We start from the raw sequence: 16,299 nt of genomic DNA on the forward strand, positions 1-16,299 counted from the left end.
AGATAAAATGCAAGCAGGTCAGTGTTTAGTTACTTCATGAAAGGAGAATTCCTGACAAATGCAGAATTAATAAAGATTGAATTCTGATTCTTAAGAATTAGGTAGCTGGCCACCTTGGGTGCGAACTTGGCTGACAGTCCCACAGTCCCCAGAGGACTCCCTACACCACAGGCACCCTAGCATGCCCAGAATCTTGGGATCAATGGTGAGTGGAACGCAACACCTGTTACAAACCAATTGTGAGGGGCCTGTGCCAGCAGGAACATCGACATAGGAATCACAGGATCACAGAGAAAGCTGGACTCTGAGGAGTTCTGACTCAACCAGGATTATAGGAAAGACAGGCTCCAATTGAGGGCAGTGAGCACTTGAGATAATCAGATGGCAGGAGGCAAGCATAAGAACAGAAGCAACAGAAACAAAGGTTACTTGGCATCATCAGAACCAAACTCTCCCACCATAGCATGTTCTAGATATACCATCACATCAGAAATGCAAGATATGGATCTAAGGTCACTTCTTATGATGACGATGGAGGACTATATGAAGAAAATAAATAACTTCCTTAAAGAAATATAGGAGGACACATCCAAACAGGTGAAAGAATTGAAAAAAAAATCCAGGATCTAAAAATGGAAGTAGAAACAATAAAGAAATCACAAAGGGAGACCACTCCGGAAATAGAAAACCTAGGAAAGAAGTCAGGAGCCATTGATGTGAGCATAATCAACAGAATACAAGAGGTAGAAGAGAGAATCTCAGGTGCAGAAGACACCATAGAAAACATTAACACAGCAATCAAAGAAAATGCGAAATGCAAAAAAATCCTAGCCCAAAACATCCAGGAAATCCAGGACACAATGAGAAGACCAAACCTAAAGATAATAGGTATAGATGAGAAGGAAGATTCCAACTTACAGGGCCAGTAAATATCTTCAACAAAATTATAGAAGAAAACTTCCCCAATCTAAAGAAAGAGATTGCCATGAACATACAAGAAGCCTGCTGAACTCCAAATAGACTGTGCCAGAAAAGAAATTCCTCCTGTCACATAATAATCAAAACACCAAATGCACAAAACAAAGAAAGAATATTAAAAGTAGTAAGGGAAAAAGGTCAAGTAACATATAGAGGCAGACCTATCAGAATTACACCAGACTTCTCTCCAGAGACTATGAAAGCCAGAAGATCCTGGGCAGATATCATACAGACCCTAAGAGAACATAAATACCAGCCCAGGCTACTATACCCAGTAAAACTCTCAATTACCATAGATGGAGAAGTCAAGGTATTCCATGACAAAACGAAATTTACACAATATCTTTCCACAAATCCAGCCCTTCACAGAATAATAAAGTGAAAACTCCAACACAAAGAGGGAAACTAGGCTGGAGAAAAAGCAAGAAAGTAATCTTTCAACAAATCTAAAGAAGATAGCCACATGAACAGAATTCCAACTCTAACAACAAAAATAACAGGAAGCAACAACGACTTTTCCTTAATATCTCTTAATATCAATGGACTCAATTCCCCATTAAAAAGACATAGACTAACAGACTGGTTGCATAAACAGGACCCAACTTATTGCTGCATACAGGAAACCCACCTCAGGGACAAAGACAGCTACTACCTTAGAGTAAAAGGCTGGAAAATAATTTCCCAAGCAAATGGTCCCAAGAAACAAGCTGGAGTAGCCATTCTAATATCGAATAAAATTGACTTTCAACCTAAAGTTCTTAAAAATGATAAGGAGGGACACTTCTTCATCAATGGTAAAATCTTCCAAAATGAACTCTCAATTCTGAACATCTATGTTCCAAATGTAAGGGCAGCCACATTCATTAAAGAAACGTTTCTAAAACTCAGTGCACACATTACACCTCACACAATAATAGTGGGAGACTTCAACACCCCACTCACACCAATGGACAGATCCTGGAAACAGAAACTAAACAAAGACACAGTGAAACTAACAGAAGTTATGAAACAAATGGATTTAACAGATATCTATAGAACATTTCATCCTAAAACAAAAGGATTTACCTTCTCAGCTCCTCATGGTACCTTCTCCAAAATTGACCAAACAGGCCTCAACAGATACAAAAATATTGAAATAATCCCATGTACCCTAACAGATAACCATGGACTAAGGCTGATCTTTAATAACAACATAAATAATAGAAAGCCCACATATATGTGGAAGCTGAACAACACTTTACTCATTGATAACTTGATCAAGGAAGAAATAAAGAAAGAAATTAAAGGCTTTTTAGAGTTTAATAAAAATGAAGCCACAACATACTCAAACTTATGGGACACAATGAAAGTAGTCCAAAGAGGAAAACTCATAGCTCTGAGTGCCTACAAAAAGAAACTGGAGCAAGCCTACACTAGCAGCTTGACAGCACAACTAAAAGCTCTAGAACAAAAAGAAGCAAATTCACCCAAGAGGAGTAGAAGACAGGAAATAATCAAACTCAGGGCTGAAATCAACCAAGTGGAAAGCAGAACTATTCAAAGAATCAACAAAACCAGGAGCTGGTTCTTTGAGAAAATCAACAAGATAGATAAACCCTTAGCCAGACTCAGCAGAGGGCACAGGGACAGTATCCTAATTAACAAAATCAGAAATGAAAAGGGAGACATAACAAATTTCTAGACAGATACCAGGTACCAAAGTTAAATCAGCATCAGATTAATGACCTAAACAGTCCCATATCCCCTAAAGAAATAGAAACAGTCATTAATAGACTCCCCTACCCCCCAAAAAGCCCAGGACCAGATGGGTTTAGTGCTGAGTTCTATCAGACCATCAAAGAAGACCTAATTCCAGTAATCCTCAAACTATTCCACAAATTTGAAATAGAAGGCATTCTACCCAAGATGTTCTATGTAGCCACAATTACTCTGATACCTAAACCACACAAAGACCCAACAAAGAAAGAGAATTTCAGATCAATTTCCCTTATGAGTATTGATGCAAATATACCAATAAAATTCTCTCAAGCTGAATCCAAGGACACATCAAAACTATCATCCACCATGATCAGGTAGGATTCATTCCAGGGATGCAGGGATGGTTTAATATAAGGAAATCCATCAATGTAATCCACTATATAAACAAACTCAAAGACAAACACCATATGATCATCTCATTAGATGCTGAGAAAGCATTTGACAAAATCCAACACCCATTTATGATAAAAGTCTTGGAAAGATCAGGAATTCAAGGCCCATACCTAGACATAATAAAAGCAATATACAGTAAACCAGTAGCCAACATCAAACTAAATGGAGAGAAACTCAAACAATCCCACTAAAATCTAGACCTAGACAAGGCTGCCCACTCTCCCTATCCATTCGATATAGTACTTGAAGTCCTAGCCAGAGCAAGTAGACAACAAAAGGAAATCAAAGGAATACAAATTGGAAAGGAAGAAGTCAAAATATCACTATTTGCAGATGATATGATAGTACATATGACTGACTCCAAAATCTCACCAGAGAATTCTTAAACCTGATAAACAACTTCAGTGCAGAAGCTGGATATAAAGTTAACTCAAACAAATCAGTAGCCTTTCTCTACACAAAGGAAAAAAAAAACGATGAGAAAGAAATTAGGGAAACAACACCCTTCACAATAGTCACAAATAATATATAATACCTTGGTGTGACTCTAACTAAGGAAGTGAAAGATCTGTATGATATGAACTTCAAGTCTCCGAAGAAAGAAATCGAAGATCTCAGGAGATGGAAAAATATTCCATGCTCATGGATTGGCAGAATTAATAGAGTGAAAATGGCTATCTTGCCGAAAGCAATCTACAGATTCAATTCAATCCCCGTCAAAATTCCAATTCAATTCTTCACAGAGTTAGAAAGGGCAATTTGCAAATTCATCTGAAAAAAACAAAGATCCTAGGATAGCAAAGAATCACTACCCCTGATCTCAAGCTGTACTACAGAGTAACTGTGATACAAACTGCATGGTACTGGTACAGTGACAGACAGGTAGATCAATGGAACAGAACTGAAGAATCAGAAATGAACCCACACAACTATGGTCACTTTATCTTTGACAAAGGAGCTAAAACCATTCAGTTGAAAGAAGACAGCATCTTTAACAAATGGTGCTGGCTCAACTGGCGGTTATCATGTCAAGAATTTGAATTGATCCACTCTTATCTCCTTGTACTTAGGTCAAGCCTAAGTGGATCAAGGAACTCCACATAAAACCAGAGACACTGAAACTTATAGAGGAGAAAATGGGGAAAAGCCTTGAAGATATGGGCACAGAGGAAAGATTCCTGAACAGAACAGCAATGGCTTGTGTTACAAGATCAAGAATTGAGAAATGGGACCTCATAAAATTGCAAAGCTTCTGTAGGGCAAAGGATAGTGTTAATATCACCAAAAGGCAACCATCAGATTGGGAAAAGATCTTTACTAATCTTAAATCTGATAGGATATACATAATATCCAATATATATAAAGAACTCAAGAAGATGGACACCAGAAAATTAAATAAGCCTAATAAAAAATGGGATACAGAGCTAAACAAAGGATTCTCAACTGAGGAATACTGAATGGCTGAGAAACACCTAAAAATGTTCAACATCTTTAATCCACCAGGGAAATGTAAATCAAAACAACCCTGAGATTTCACCTCATTCCAGTCAGAATGGCTAAGATAAAAAACTCAGGTGACAGTACATGCTGACGAGGATGTGGAGAAAAAGGAACACTCCTCCATTGCTGGTGGGTGTGCAAGCTGGTACTTGAGTATTGAGAGTAGAGGGGGAATAGTTGAAAGGAAAGTATTCAGAGTATGGGGGATAAGAAGGGTGGGTGAATGTAACCACAATACAGTGCCTTTGTACACATTTATATAAAAATAGATCCATTAAATGCCACTAATAAGACAGCTATAAATTTATATTAAAAAAACCCTTTAGTACAGTTTGATAACTTCATGACCTGATTTGAAAAACCAACTTATTGATGGCAGAAATAAATGAATAGCATCCATGTTTATTCTACTTCTCCTCTTCCAGGGTTAAGTCTGTTTCCAGGGAAGAGATTGTGACAGTGACTGTCAAGTGAGAATTGTGAAGTCTATCTGGAGATTGAGGACAGAACTAAGAAATCAATTTCACTGACTGCTCTCTCCAATACCCCAGTACAGATGCAGGTTTGTATGGATACTGTAAGGCTGTAAGGAGTCTAGTCCAGTTTGTTCCTACACACAGCATAGTTATCAGTGTGAGTCTGATCTTCACACATGCATATGGTTCATATCTCTTTTACATCCTTAATCCATAAGTATCCCTTAGTGCAACGACCCATTCTATTTTCACTCATTTTTATGGTTGGTTGATTGAATGAGGACACAGTAGCCATTTCATGGTCCCATTCATCCTAAAGTTATATTATCATTGGTACTTTGGGTTTTTTTTCACATTTTTAAATCAATTCTTGGAAATTTTTGCCCAATTCGTTTTGATCCTAGTCGGCAACTTTCTGTACTTTTACGAAGGACAGAAAGTCCTGTACCTCAGGGACCGATTGCTGGGGTCCTCAGACTTTGATCATTGTCGTCAAGCTGGAGATATCTGATGGACACTTTGTCCTCTCTGCAGACGAAACTCACAGCTCAGTTACACATTATCTGGTGTCATGTTTGACTCTTCTTTTTTCAAAACCCTCTTTTGCTCAGGCTGGAGTTCAAATATGTGTGTTGTAGACTAGTTAATTGGGATGGAGGTCAGTCGACAAGAACATTATGGAGCTGTTATAAAACTGAGGAAGGTTTCCATGTTCCCACTTAAAACATTTCTCCAATATATGCCAAGTCCAGAATAATGTGTGAAGTCTGCTGTTTAGGTAGCAAGGAGGATATAAATGCATATACGCCTACTTACAAACTAGAAGCTACTGGAGGGGCTAATGAGAAACTATTAGAATTTTCATTGAAGTATTGAGGATAGAAGACTTAATTTTTTTTTTACTCTTTGATTTATAGTTGATACACATTAATTATGTATAATGAGTTTGAATATGACAGTTTAATGCATATACACTATATTTTGGTCACGTTCACACCCATTGCTCTCTTGTATCCCCTCCTACTTCCGAACAACTTAGTCTGCTCCCTGATGTCCCACTTTCATGTATTTAACTGGCCTTGAGTGATTTTAGGGTTGCTTACAGACATTGATGAAGGGTTCTTGACAGGAGCCTGGAGACCTTAGCTGTGTTGACACCACTGAATAAGATGTCCCTCAGCCTTCCAGCAACTATTCACTGCACTAGGCTTTGAGTCTCTCCCCTTCTCCTTGGCAGGATGTTGGCCAGCCCAAGCTTGTGCAGGTAACCCCAGCCACTGTGGATTCAAGAACAAATTTGTTAGAATCTTAAGAAAAGCGAATCCAATTGGCCAGAGACTAAAATAAGGACAAAGTAAGCATCTATTTGTTTCAGGTTCAGTAAACCTTCATGGGAAATCTGCCCTAGATTCTACTTCAGAAACACCCTTTCTAATGATTGCTTTCTGTCTCCAAAATCCAAATGGAGTCTCTATTCTGTGCCCACAAAGCCCTATAAATCTCCTCTAGATACACATCAGCATAACTCCAAATCTCTGGAGGCTCCCTGACCCCTCCAACTAACTTCTTCAAGTGGGGGACCCTTGAGGCATCTGAGACGTGCCTTCCTCTTCCATTGTGGACAACATTCTGGCTTCTGACATGTTGGTTTTGCAAATCTGTGAGTTTGGCGTGTTCTAGCTGGCCTTCTGCCGACTTTCCATTCCTGGGGTGTGGCAGTCTTCGTCATGTTTTCCTGTTCTCATTGCTGTGATGGAGATTACTGGTTTGTTTCATGGTGTTGTAATGTGCCACTCACATTTTGACTAGAGACTATGATGAGTAACACTACCCTGTAGGTTCTTTTACACCCTTTTAGGTTCACACGGGACTTTGTTTCTTTGGGCAGATATCTGGGAGTGGCTTCTGGTCACAGGTGTTCTCAACTGAGGTGGATCCTGGCCAGTTGAATACTTTGAAAGCCAAGGATGCATCTCTACTGAGTTGAGTCTCTGTCACCTACCATCTTACCACAGCACCAGGGCTTGGTGCAATGTAGCCAGTTGCCAATGTCCCCAGTGGCAATTTCTTTCTTTTCAGGTTTCACATGCTACAGTGGCCAATTTCTGCCTCTGGGGAATGTCAGAATGCCTGTCTATTTTTAGGTAAAAAAGAGAGAGTAGCTGGTACCATCTGCCCACAGCCTAACTCAGTAGAGCAGATAAATATACTCATTCCACAGTAGCATTCTCCAAAACTATAAAGGTCTCCTGTTTGTCCTTTCAAACCTGGATTAACTCAGTCATCAGTCACACCTGCTTTCCTGCACAGAGAGCGAGCCGTAAAACATGAAAGTCTTGTTACTCTTTGCTGTCTTCTTCTGCTTTGTCCAAGGAAACTCAGGTAAATGTCTTCTGAGCAGCCCTGGAGAAGGCAGGACCCTTTTTCAGTTTGTAGACAGCACTGAGGTGTGTCCAGGTATAAGCGTCTGGCACACAGAGTTGGACCACTCTGAGGCTCAGGGCTGGACCACTTTCATAATGAAGAGGTTTTTTGTTTGTTTGTTTGTTTGTTTGGTGAGAGTTGTCAATTTTACAGCACAAGACATAGAGGCCTCTTTTCTCCAAGACAAATAGAAAGACCTGATTGCAATCTGAGAGTTTATTCAGGACAGAATTACAGCCACACATGTGTCAGAGCGGTAGCTGTGGACAAAGGGTAAGATTACTGCCACGCTGTGAGCAGAGAGGGTATTCACATCTAACGGCACTTCCCTAGTTTTTGCATATAGCCTATTATATCCACAAAACCCCAGATGTACCCTTTAAATGAATTTTCAGATGAGAGAAAATGGGTTACCTTAAGAAAGCTAGAGTCCAGATTCTGAAACCTTTGAATTATTGGCTCTTCGGTCAAGGTGGACTACCCCCACATCGCCATGTCCTCTCCAAACCATGGTAGACGTGATGAACACAGTATCATAAATCAGTCCCTGTCTGAAGTCTGGCTATTGCAGGAGACTATTTTTCTAAACATGTCAGGCATACATTATGTTGCTGTTGCTTTTAAACACAGAGTGTGTTTAAAAAGCCTCTTTGAGGAAGCTCCCCCACCCATCCACCCACTCCCAGCCTAGCCTACTGCCCTGGTATTACCCTCTACTGGGCCTTCTTAGAAGGGTGAAAGGCCTCTTTTTTTCACCGTCTCTTTCCTACAGTGCTTTCTTTCTGGAGACTCTAGTTGGTTATATTTTTACCTAGAAGGCAATACAAGAGACATTTTAATTTTTCTTCTTTTTAATTGTAGTAAGAGTGAAAAATCTGGCCACAAGCTGAGAGGCCTACCCAGTCCTGATTTTTTTACAACCTGAGACCTTCCTCCTGTTATTCTGTTTTCTTAAATGCCATGCTCCCATCCCCACAGTATACTTCTGTCTCCAGGCAGCTGAAGGACTCTGCTGGACCAGGGCCTACAGTGGGCCAGGTGATTCCACACACAGCCTGTCATGCCCTCCTGGAAACACCACGAGATATAAATGATTGCTATTGAAAGCTAAGGACTAAAAACTCAGTGGCACTGAGACCAAGCTTTGTTAAGAGTGGAGCAGATTCTTCACTGAGGCCTGGAGTCTCTGTTTATCTCCCTCTGTTGTATCCACAGGGGACATCCCACCCGGAATCAGAAACACCGTGTGCCTCATGCAACAGGGCCACTGCAGGCTCTTCATGTGCCGTTCTGGTGAGAGAAAAGGGGATATCTGCTCCGACCCCTGGAACAGATGCTGCGTCCCCTATTCTGTTAAAGACAGAAGATAGAAGACTGAGGTTGGGAGATCTGGAATGTGGGGCGCAAGCAACTGAAGGGTGGAGACTTGGAAATGCCCCAAAGGCTTTGAGTATGTGTGGCTGACGGTGCATACTCAATAAACATTTGCTAAATAAATCTATCACCGAGGCAAAGGTCCGGTGAAAGGATTTTATGGAAAAAGGTGTTAATTTGCTATTTATCTACTTTGTCTTTTCTCTGTCACAGGTAATGTCTCTTACATACTCAGGAATAGGGTAAGCAGAAACCAAGCTCGGCTGTAAACGCTGTTTGCAAAGCGACAGGAATGGCTGACTCACTGGCTGTGTGTCCTCTATGGCGTTCAGCACATCAAAGCGGACATTGGCTTCTCTCCTCTTGCTGAGGCCTCCAGGGCTCCTGCTCCATTTCCAGAGCCTTCTCACACTGTCACACCAAAACCTGAGTAGAACTTTGTAGCCTTTCAGCATGGTGACCTTGTTGTCTTATAGAGAATATAGTAAAGGTTCAAACATGGCCATTCTGGGGATTTGAGAAAAATGAAAACAAACAAACAAACAAACAAACAATCCAAAAAAACGCATGAGGCCAATCAAATTGCTCCAAGTCAGAAATCCATAAACAGGACTCTTGAAGTGCCTGTAAGAGTGTTCATTCTGTTACATTTGTCTTTAAATGTTGGCTTGTTAATTTGTGTGTGTGTTGTGTTTGTGTGTATACAGTTTGTTTATGGGTATTATATGTATGGTGTATTTGTGTGTATCCAGTATGTTTATGGGTGTATCTGTATGCTGTGTGTATGGGTGTATATGTATGGTGTATTTGTGTGTGTACAGTGTATTTGTGGATGTGTTTATGGTGTTTGTGTGTGTGTGTGGTGGGGGGGAGTGAGTGTGTACACCTGCTCATGCCATGTGCACATATGGAGGCAAGAAAATTTGGGGATGGGTTCTCTCCTTCCCTCATGGATGTTAGAGTAGACCCCAGGTCACCAGATCTCTGCAGCCAGTGGTTTCATCGGCTGACCCCACCTCCCAAACCCATTCTGCTATTTTAAAAGCATGTGTTCCTGAACACTTAAAGCTCTGCGGGACCCCTTGTGCGAAATTTCCTAACATTGGGGAGTTTGCTGTTCTTCTCTGCAGGCTGTTCCGCTGTGGGGGCAGGAACCTAAGAATTAATGAAAGGAACTAATGAAGGTGAGGGGTGCAGAGGCTCACTAAGGGAAACGCTGAATCAGAGACCACATGCCAAGCTTTCTCCTGATTAGCAGATAAAAATCCTTTCTTTCCGCGTTTCTGCATACTGATTGAATCTACTTTGCTTACGAAATAGCTGAGCCTCCTTCAGGGTTCCTGCCTGGATTCTCATCCCAAGTGACAAAGAACACTCGACATTCTGGCTTGGCCATTCTTCAGCCTCTTCTCAGTGTATTCTTTATTTATTTTTCTAAATATCATTCCTGGAACTGCACAAAAGGACGCCTCCGTCAGACACACCAGCATCTCTTGTTCCCACAGAGAGTAGAACACGTGTGCCCGTGTGAACGCCTGTCTTGGGAGGGCGCTGGCTCCAGGTTCAGCCTCTGCTCTGAGGTTGTGAAACTCCAGCCCACAACAGGAGAGTCACCTCTCCAAGCTCAACAGAACTGGTAACAATAAACCGGAAGTGGCAACGGGTGGCGAGATCAGAGCAGGATCCGGAGCCTGGTTCCTCCCTCGCAGAGGAGGCCAGTGACAGGCGTTCCTGGTCTTAATACTTCTCAAGTTAGAAGAAGCTGGGCTAGAAAGCTGAGGCCCCAGCACAAGACACTACCAGCTTTCCAGGTCAGAATGACCCTGCCTTTAGTGGCTCTGGGTGGGACTCTCCACAAGTAAAGCGATGAGGAAAAACTCCTCCTTCTCCCTCATTCCACCACACATTCTAAACAGGCAGAAAGAGCAGTTGAGAGCCAGGCCAGACGATTTCATAAATCCATATTATATACTCACACTGTAGAATATATTGCTCACTGCACGGCATGTTTTAAAGTGTGTTTGGTTGCTGATTATTTTATTTATGTGGACATTTTTTCATGTAGTTCAGGCTGGTCTTGGGCTCCTGATACTCCTGCGTCCACAAACCAAGAGCTGGGGTTTCAGGTGTGCACCACCACACTGGAGTTATTCGGTTCCTACAAGTGTTCTACTGTAAAAGGTGCCTCTGGACTCTGGAGGGATCAGTTTAGACTGCCTAATGAGTGCCAAGGACAGCATTCATTTCCCTTCTCCATACCATATGTTTTTCTCATATTATCAAATGGAAGCATTTTGGACCTAAACAGTCCTCCCGGCCCAGTATTACGCTAGGTGCTGGTGGGCCGCGCGTCAATACCAATAATAACCACAAGAGGGCGGGCCGTCACTGCTAATGACGGAAGAAGGGCTTTTTGGTTTTGGTTTTGGTTTTAATTTTTATTTTATTTATTTTCTCCACGGAAGCCGGTCGCATGCTTAAGGAAAAAGCCTCTGGATTTTTGTAAGATTCAGAAATAATTTCATTTCTAGCCTGGATTTCTTAATACTAACTGTAATGTACTTTATCTCTGGTCTTCACAGGTCAGCCATTTACTCTAGGTCACTCTAGGGAACGAGAAGGAATTCAGTTCAGACTGATCCATTGGGATATTTATCAAAGCATCTCCTCGAATATCCTGTTTGAAAGTGGAGTCCAGCCAAAGCTTTAGATAACAAACCAAGAGTCCATCTGTGTCCCGTGGCTGTGACCAGCAGGGTCCTTCATTTAATACTCAGCAACCAGGGGGCAGGTCCAAGGCAGCAGGTTCTGCGTAGGGTTTGTGGGTTCTTACAGCCTTGGCCAGCAGCAGAGATGTGCTGCACCGATCCCTCCCTGGAGGGATTATACCAGATCTTGAGAACTTCAAATTGTGCATGAAGTGGAGGTCAGCTGTGGCCTTGACTGTGCTGCCTTCAAGTCCCAACACGTTTTCAACTAAGATTTACCTGCCATGTGCTTGTGCTGGGACCCTGGAAGCAGCTGTAAGGGACGCTGGGAAATGTAAGAGATGTGCGTAGTCCTCTTGATGAGCCTGACAGGGCCCCCCTCTATTGACTCTGGAAACAGTCAAGGTGCCTTAGGGGTCTGGGGCCTTGGGATACCCTAGGGAGTAGAGGTATCAATCAGGCTTGATGCAAGAAAGCATTGCCAAATCCGCAGAGTCTGCTCGGCTGTTCAGGTAACCTGTAGGGGACTCTGGCTTCCTCTATAGCGATGGCACAGTCAGTCGTAGGGCCGGCTGTTCCCTCTCATGCATGCTCAAGGGTGGCGTTCGCAGTTACCCACTCCAGGTTCCCCTCCCAAGTCACTGCTGAGCATGGTCATGGTCGGTTACTCTGTCTCTTTGTTCCTTGTGCCTTCTAGGAACCCCTGTTATAGGACTCAGCCTTCTGCCCTCAAAATCTGTTTCCAGGAATGTTATTCTCACTAGATTTTGAATTTAAAGGCCCGGTGGATATATAAAGGGTCTGGCCGTTATAAACACTAGCATTTTACACTTTTACTAACTAAAGACAAATACACGTGAATTCTTGAAATAGTTAATCCAAGCCTGAACACAGGTCTCCTTCAAAGCTCAGCTCCTCTGATGGTTCACCTAGAGTCTGCTGTGTGTGAAGTCGCATCCTTGGCAGGGGTTCTCAGCCTTCCTAACACTGTGGCCCTTTAATACAGTTCTTTATGTTGTGGTGACCCCCAGCCATAAAAATGATCTTCATTGCTACTTCATAACTGTAATTTTGCTACTGTTAGAAATTGTAATATGATTTGTGACCTGCAGGTTGAGAATCACTGCCTTAGAGGATCACAAAGACATGAAGGGTGGTCCCCTAGTGTCCCCGGGGTGACTTGCTATTTCTTTCCACCCATTACCCTGCTATAGTGGGAGAGATTATAGTATTAGCCCCACCAGACACCTTTCCAAGCCAAACCCTACCTCCTGGGGCTGAAACAGTCATTCAATACAACTCTCTTGGAGCCAGATGAGACACACATTTATAAAAGAAATGGTCAACACATTCCCCCCTGGGATCCAGAAGATAACTTTATCAGCAGTATCACAACATGTCAAAACATTAAGTTTATTTATTTATTTGTTTATTTTTGGAACTGTCTTCAGAGTCCTTCCACATAACAGGCCAACACAAAGTCTTCTCCTGCCTAGACTCTGGTTTAGCAAGACCACACAAGTCCTCTTCCAAAGGAATCCAAGGCTCTAGAAGCTAGGAGGTCTACCACAGTCCTCTGCCATTTTCTCCCCTCCAAGGAAAAGCAGATCTTTGTCAGCCCACAGACACTGAATGGATCTCTAAGTTCCTGAGTCATCGGGGTGGCTGGAGGCCAGGTGAACCTGCCAGGTTCCCAAGCTTCCTGGGAGACGCCCAGTGTGCGTGAGCTCACAATAGACTAGAGGTTGCTCTGCTGGTGACTCCGTTGGAGGCTGTCATGTGTCCTGCCCACAAGGAAATGTGCTTCCTTCAGCTGAGTCTGAGAATTCACAGGGCACTCTTCCCATGAGCAGAGCAGCCAGGGCTGGTGGTTTCTGTATGACCCACGGGGAGCAAAGAGCATCAGTGTGGCCGGACCCAGCACAATGCAAAACTCAGATGAGGTCTTCCCAGTCAGGTGCAGATGAATTCTGGTAAGGAATGCCCCAAAGACCTGGTAGCATTCCAAAGTCCACCCAGCTTCCCCCCATATCTGCTGTTTGTCACTATGACAAAACACTGAGGGCAAGTAACTTCTGTCCATTTGTTATTATTTAGCATATGGAGTACTACTACGACATTTCAGACATAGTCTTTTAGAGAGTCTCTTCCCCTCTTCTCGCTCATCCCTGCTGCTCTGATTCCTCCATGTAACCTTCCTCCCATTGTCTTCTCCTCTGAGCACCTCATCCTTCCTCTTCTACTAGTTTTACTCTCTCTGGCCTCTTTTCTAGTTTTAACCACTAGAGGAGTAAGTCTAGGAGAATCAGCCTTTGAAGAGGGAGGGGTTATCTAGGCTCAGACATTTGGAGCTGAGGCTTTGATATTTTTGGTCCTACAGAGAGGTAAGACAGCAAGGAACATAGGAAGCAAAGGTAGGGGGAGAGGACAGGACAGGGATTAGAAAGAGGAGGAGGGTGAGGAAGAAGGTGAGGAGGAGGGAGGAATATGAAGAGGTAAGGGTGAGGAGAAGGAAGAGGAGGAATATGAAGAGGAGGAAGAGTATGAGGTGGAGGAGGAGGAAGGGGAGGAGGAGGGGAAAAGAAAAGTGATGAGAACAGCCAGTCTCCTCAGAGGCTTACCTTACCGTAAGATCCTCTCACAAGTCTCACTATCCCAAAGGGTTCACTATCTCCCAACAGTACCGTACTGGCCCTGATCCTTGATCACCTTCCAGCTCTGGGGATGGGAAGCATTAGTCACTCATGGCTTATCTAAGGCCTTTCTGCTCCAGTTTCTGTGCTAAGCACTTTCCACAATCGTCCTCAGCTCAGAGTGGCGTGAACATGTTTGCGATGCACACAGGATACCTAAGTTTCAGACATGTGAAGTCCCTTACCCACAGTTGCAGGGCTTCTCTGTGAGCAAGCTCAGTTCTGATCTGTCAAGGAGTCTGCAGAGACTTTTAGTGTGATTATATTAAAGCGTATGTTGAAACCAATTTAGCACACCTCACATTTTTAACAACCAGACTGCAACTCACTCGTTTTATATTGTCTATTGTCTTCATCTTACACTGACTGAGCCAGGTAGGTGCAACATGTGACAATGAAGTCTAAAACTTTTAGGTTTTTGCAGGAAAAAAAAAGCCATAACTTGAGATACATGACTCATTACTGGGCATGCTGGTTGTCAGTAGATATAGTTAAGTTGGTAGATGACCTAAGGTTTCTGTATGGTTAAGTGCAGAATCCCAGTTTGATTCTCACCACTACTGGAGAGAATGCATTTGTCTAAATCAACCCACAACACACACACACACACACACACACACACACACACACACACACCAACACACACACATGAAAAAAAGAAGGAAAGAAAAAAAGAATGAATGAAGGAAAGGAGAATGAAGGAAGAAGGGAAGGAAGAAAGGCATATAGCTATGACCCTTTGGAAGTCAATGGTGGGTTTAGATAAATGGCCCCTTATGGCATATTTTCTCATTTCATAAAACATATGGCTTGTGGTGTCTGTGTACTCTTTCTCTCCAGAGATTTCTTAATAGATGGTGACTGTGAGAATCACATGTGTTTTGGGGCACATTAGCAGAAGACTGTGAACTGTGAATTCTGTTTCATAGATGTGCCTGACTCTGAAGACAAATGAGTCAGCCACAGATCCCAGGGATGGGAAGATGGGTGCCTCAGTCAGGAAAGCAGTTCATGACAGGCAGGTAATGACGCTGTAAAACGAGACCAACCTGTCGTCCCCCTTTGGTGGGTGTCTGTGAACGGCCTTTGGTATTTCTGCCAGATTTTGGGTGTTTCTGGATTTGCAAGGCTGGAAATGAACCTGGAAAGCCACCTCAAACTGCTTTAGAGTAAGAGCCAAGGAACTCTTGCCCTATCTTGGAAGACAAGAAGGAAACAGACAGGACTCAAGGTGGCCCAGGAACACTGGAAATTTTCTTCTATTATTGCCTGGCAGCAGGAGTGGTTGGCAAGTGATTTTAACCCAAATTCCCCACACTCACAAAAGCAGCCATCTTACCCTGATATGTGAACTTCCAAAGAGGGCTTGAGCCAATTGAAAGTCTCTATTTAACAACACAGAGGAACTGAAGCACAGACCTTCTGGCATATGCCTGCTACAGGGGTGGAGCCAATGGGAAACAGGCAAGAAGGACACACTCCCTTGTCTCTCTCACATCTTGGGAATCTCTAAGAATCCATTTTGATAGTTATACCTAAGTTCCCCAACACGGTCTCTGAGACTCCTCATGTCAAATCCTAAATTCAGTTTTATTCAGTTCTTTAATCAGCACAACAATTTCAGATTTCTTAACCTTCTATACCATTTCTTTCCCAGATTTTGTGCTTTTGTTTCCCATGCCCAGTGTATGTTTGAACTTTACAATGTATTGGCCAGACACCCTCTTTAACCTCCTTTCTCAGTGGTAGAACATACCACAAGTAGCTATCTGCCACTTTGGACCAGCTGCCACATGTCCAGAAACCCAGAGTTGGACCATTCTTTCTTACATACTGAACTGGTATTTTACTTTTGGACAGAAGAAAGGGAAGGAGAGAAGGGCATGGAAGAAAGGAAGGAGGAGAGGGGAAGGGAGAGGAAGGGAGGGAAGGAAGGGAGGAAGAAAAGAAGAAACAATGGGAGTTATGCACACACACACACACACACACACACAC

At 42.8% G+C, this 16,299-nt stretch overlaps 2 protein-coding genes across 4 annotated transcripts in view; both read left to right on the plus strand.

The window, feature by feature from the left end:
* The first annotated feature begins 6,700 nt into the window (after window positions 1–6,700).
* Window positions 6,701–9,408, plus strand: Spag11a (sperm associated antigen 11A). Of its 2 annotated transcripts, XM_006508927.3 has the most exons (3): window positions 6,701–7,487; window positions 8,745–8,908; window positions 9,117–9,408. In XM_006508927.3, exons 1-2 carry the CDS (start codon window positions 7,433–7,435, stop codon window positions 8,897–8,899), a joined length of 210 nt encoding a protein of 69 aa, XP_006508990.1. In that variant the 5' UTR covers window positions 6,701–7,432; the 3' UTR covers window positions 8,900–8,908; window positions 9,117–9,408. The 2 variants fall into 2 exon arrangements, with proteins under 2 accessions (XP_006508990.1, NP_694755.1); NM_153115.1 differs by lacking the exon at window positions 9,117–9,408 and having other exon boundaries at window positions 7,375–7,487; window positions 8,745–9,066.
* A 323-nt stretch (window positions 9,409–9,731) lies between these two features.
* Window positions 9,732–16,299, plus strand: part of Defb14 (defensin beta 14) — a 35,066-nt gene continuing 28,498 nt past the window's right edge. For both annotated transcript variants that reach the window (XM_030243535.1, XM_006508792.3), the window contains exon 1: window positions 9,732–13,584. The gene's annotated coding sequence lies outside the window, so the exon portion shown is untranslated. The remainder of the gene's footprint in view (window positions 13,585–16,299) is intronic.

The sequence above is a fragment of the Mus musculus genome, chromosome 8 (assembly GCF_000001635.26).
Source record: "Mus musculus strain C57BL/6J chromosome 8, GRCm38.p6 C57BL/6J".
NCBI classification, from domain to species: Eukaryota; Metazoa; Chordata; class Mammalia; order Rodentia; family Muridae; genus Mus; species Mus musculus.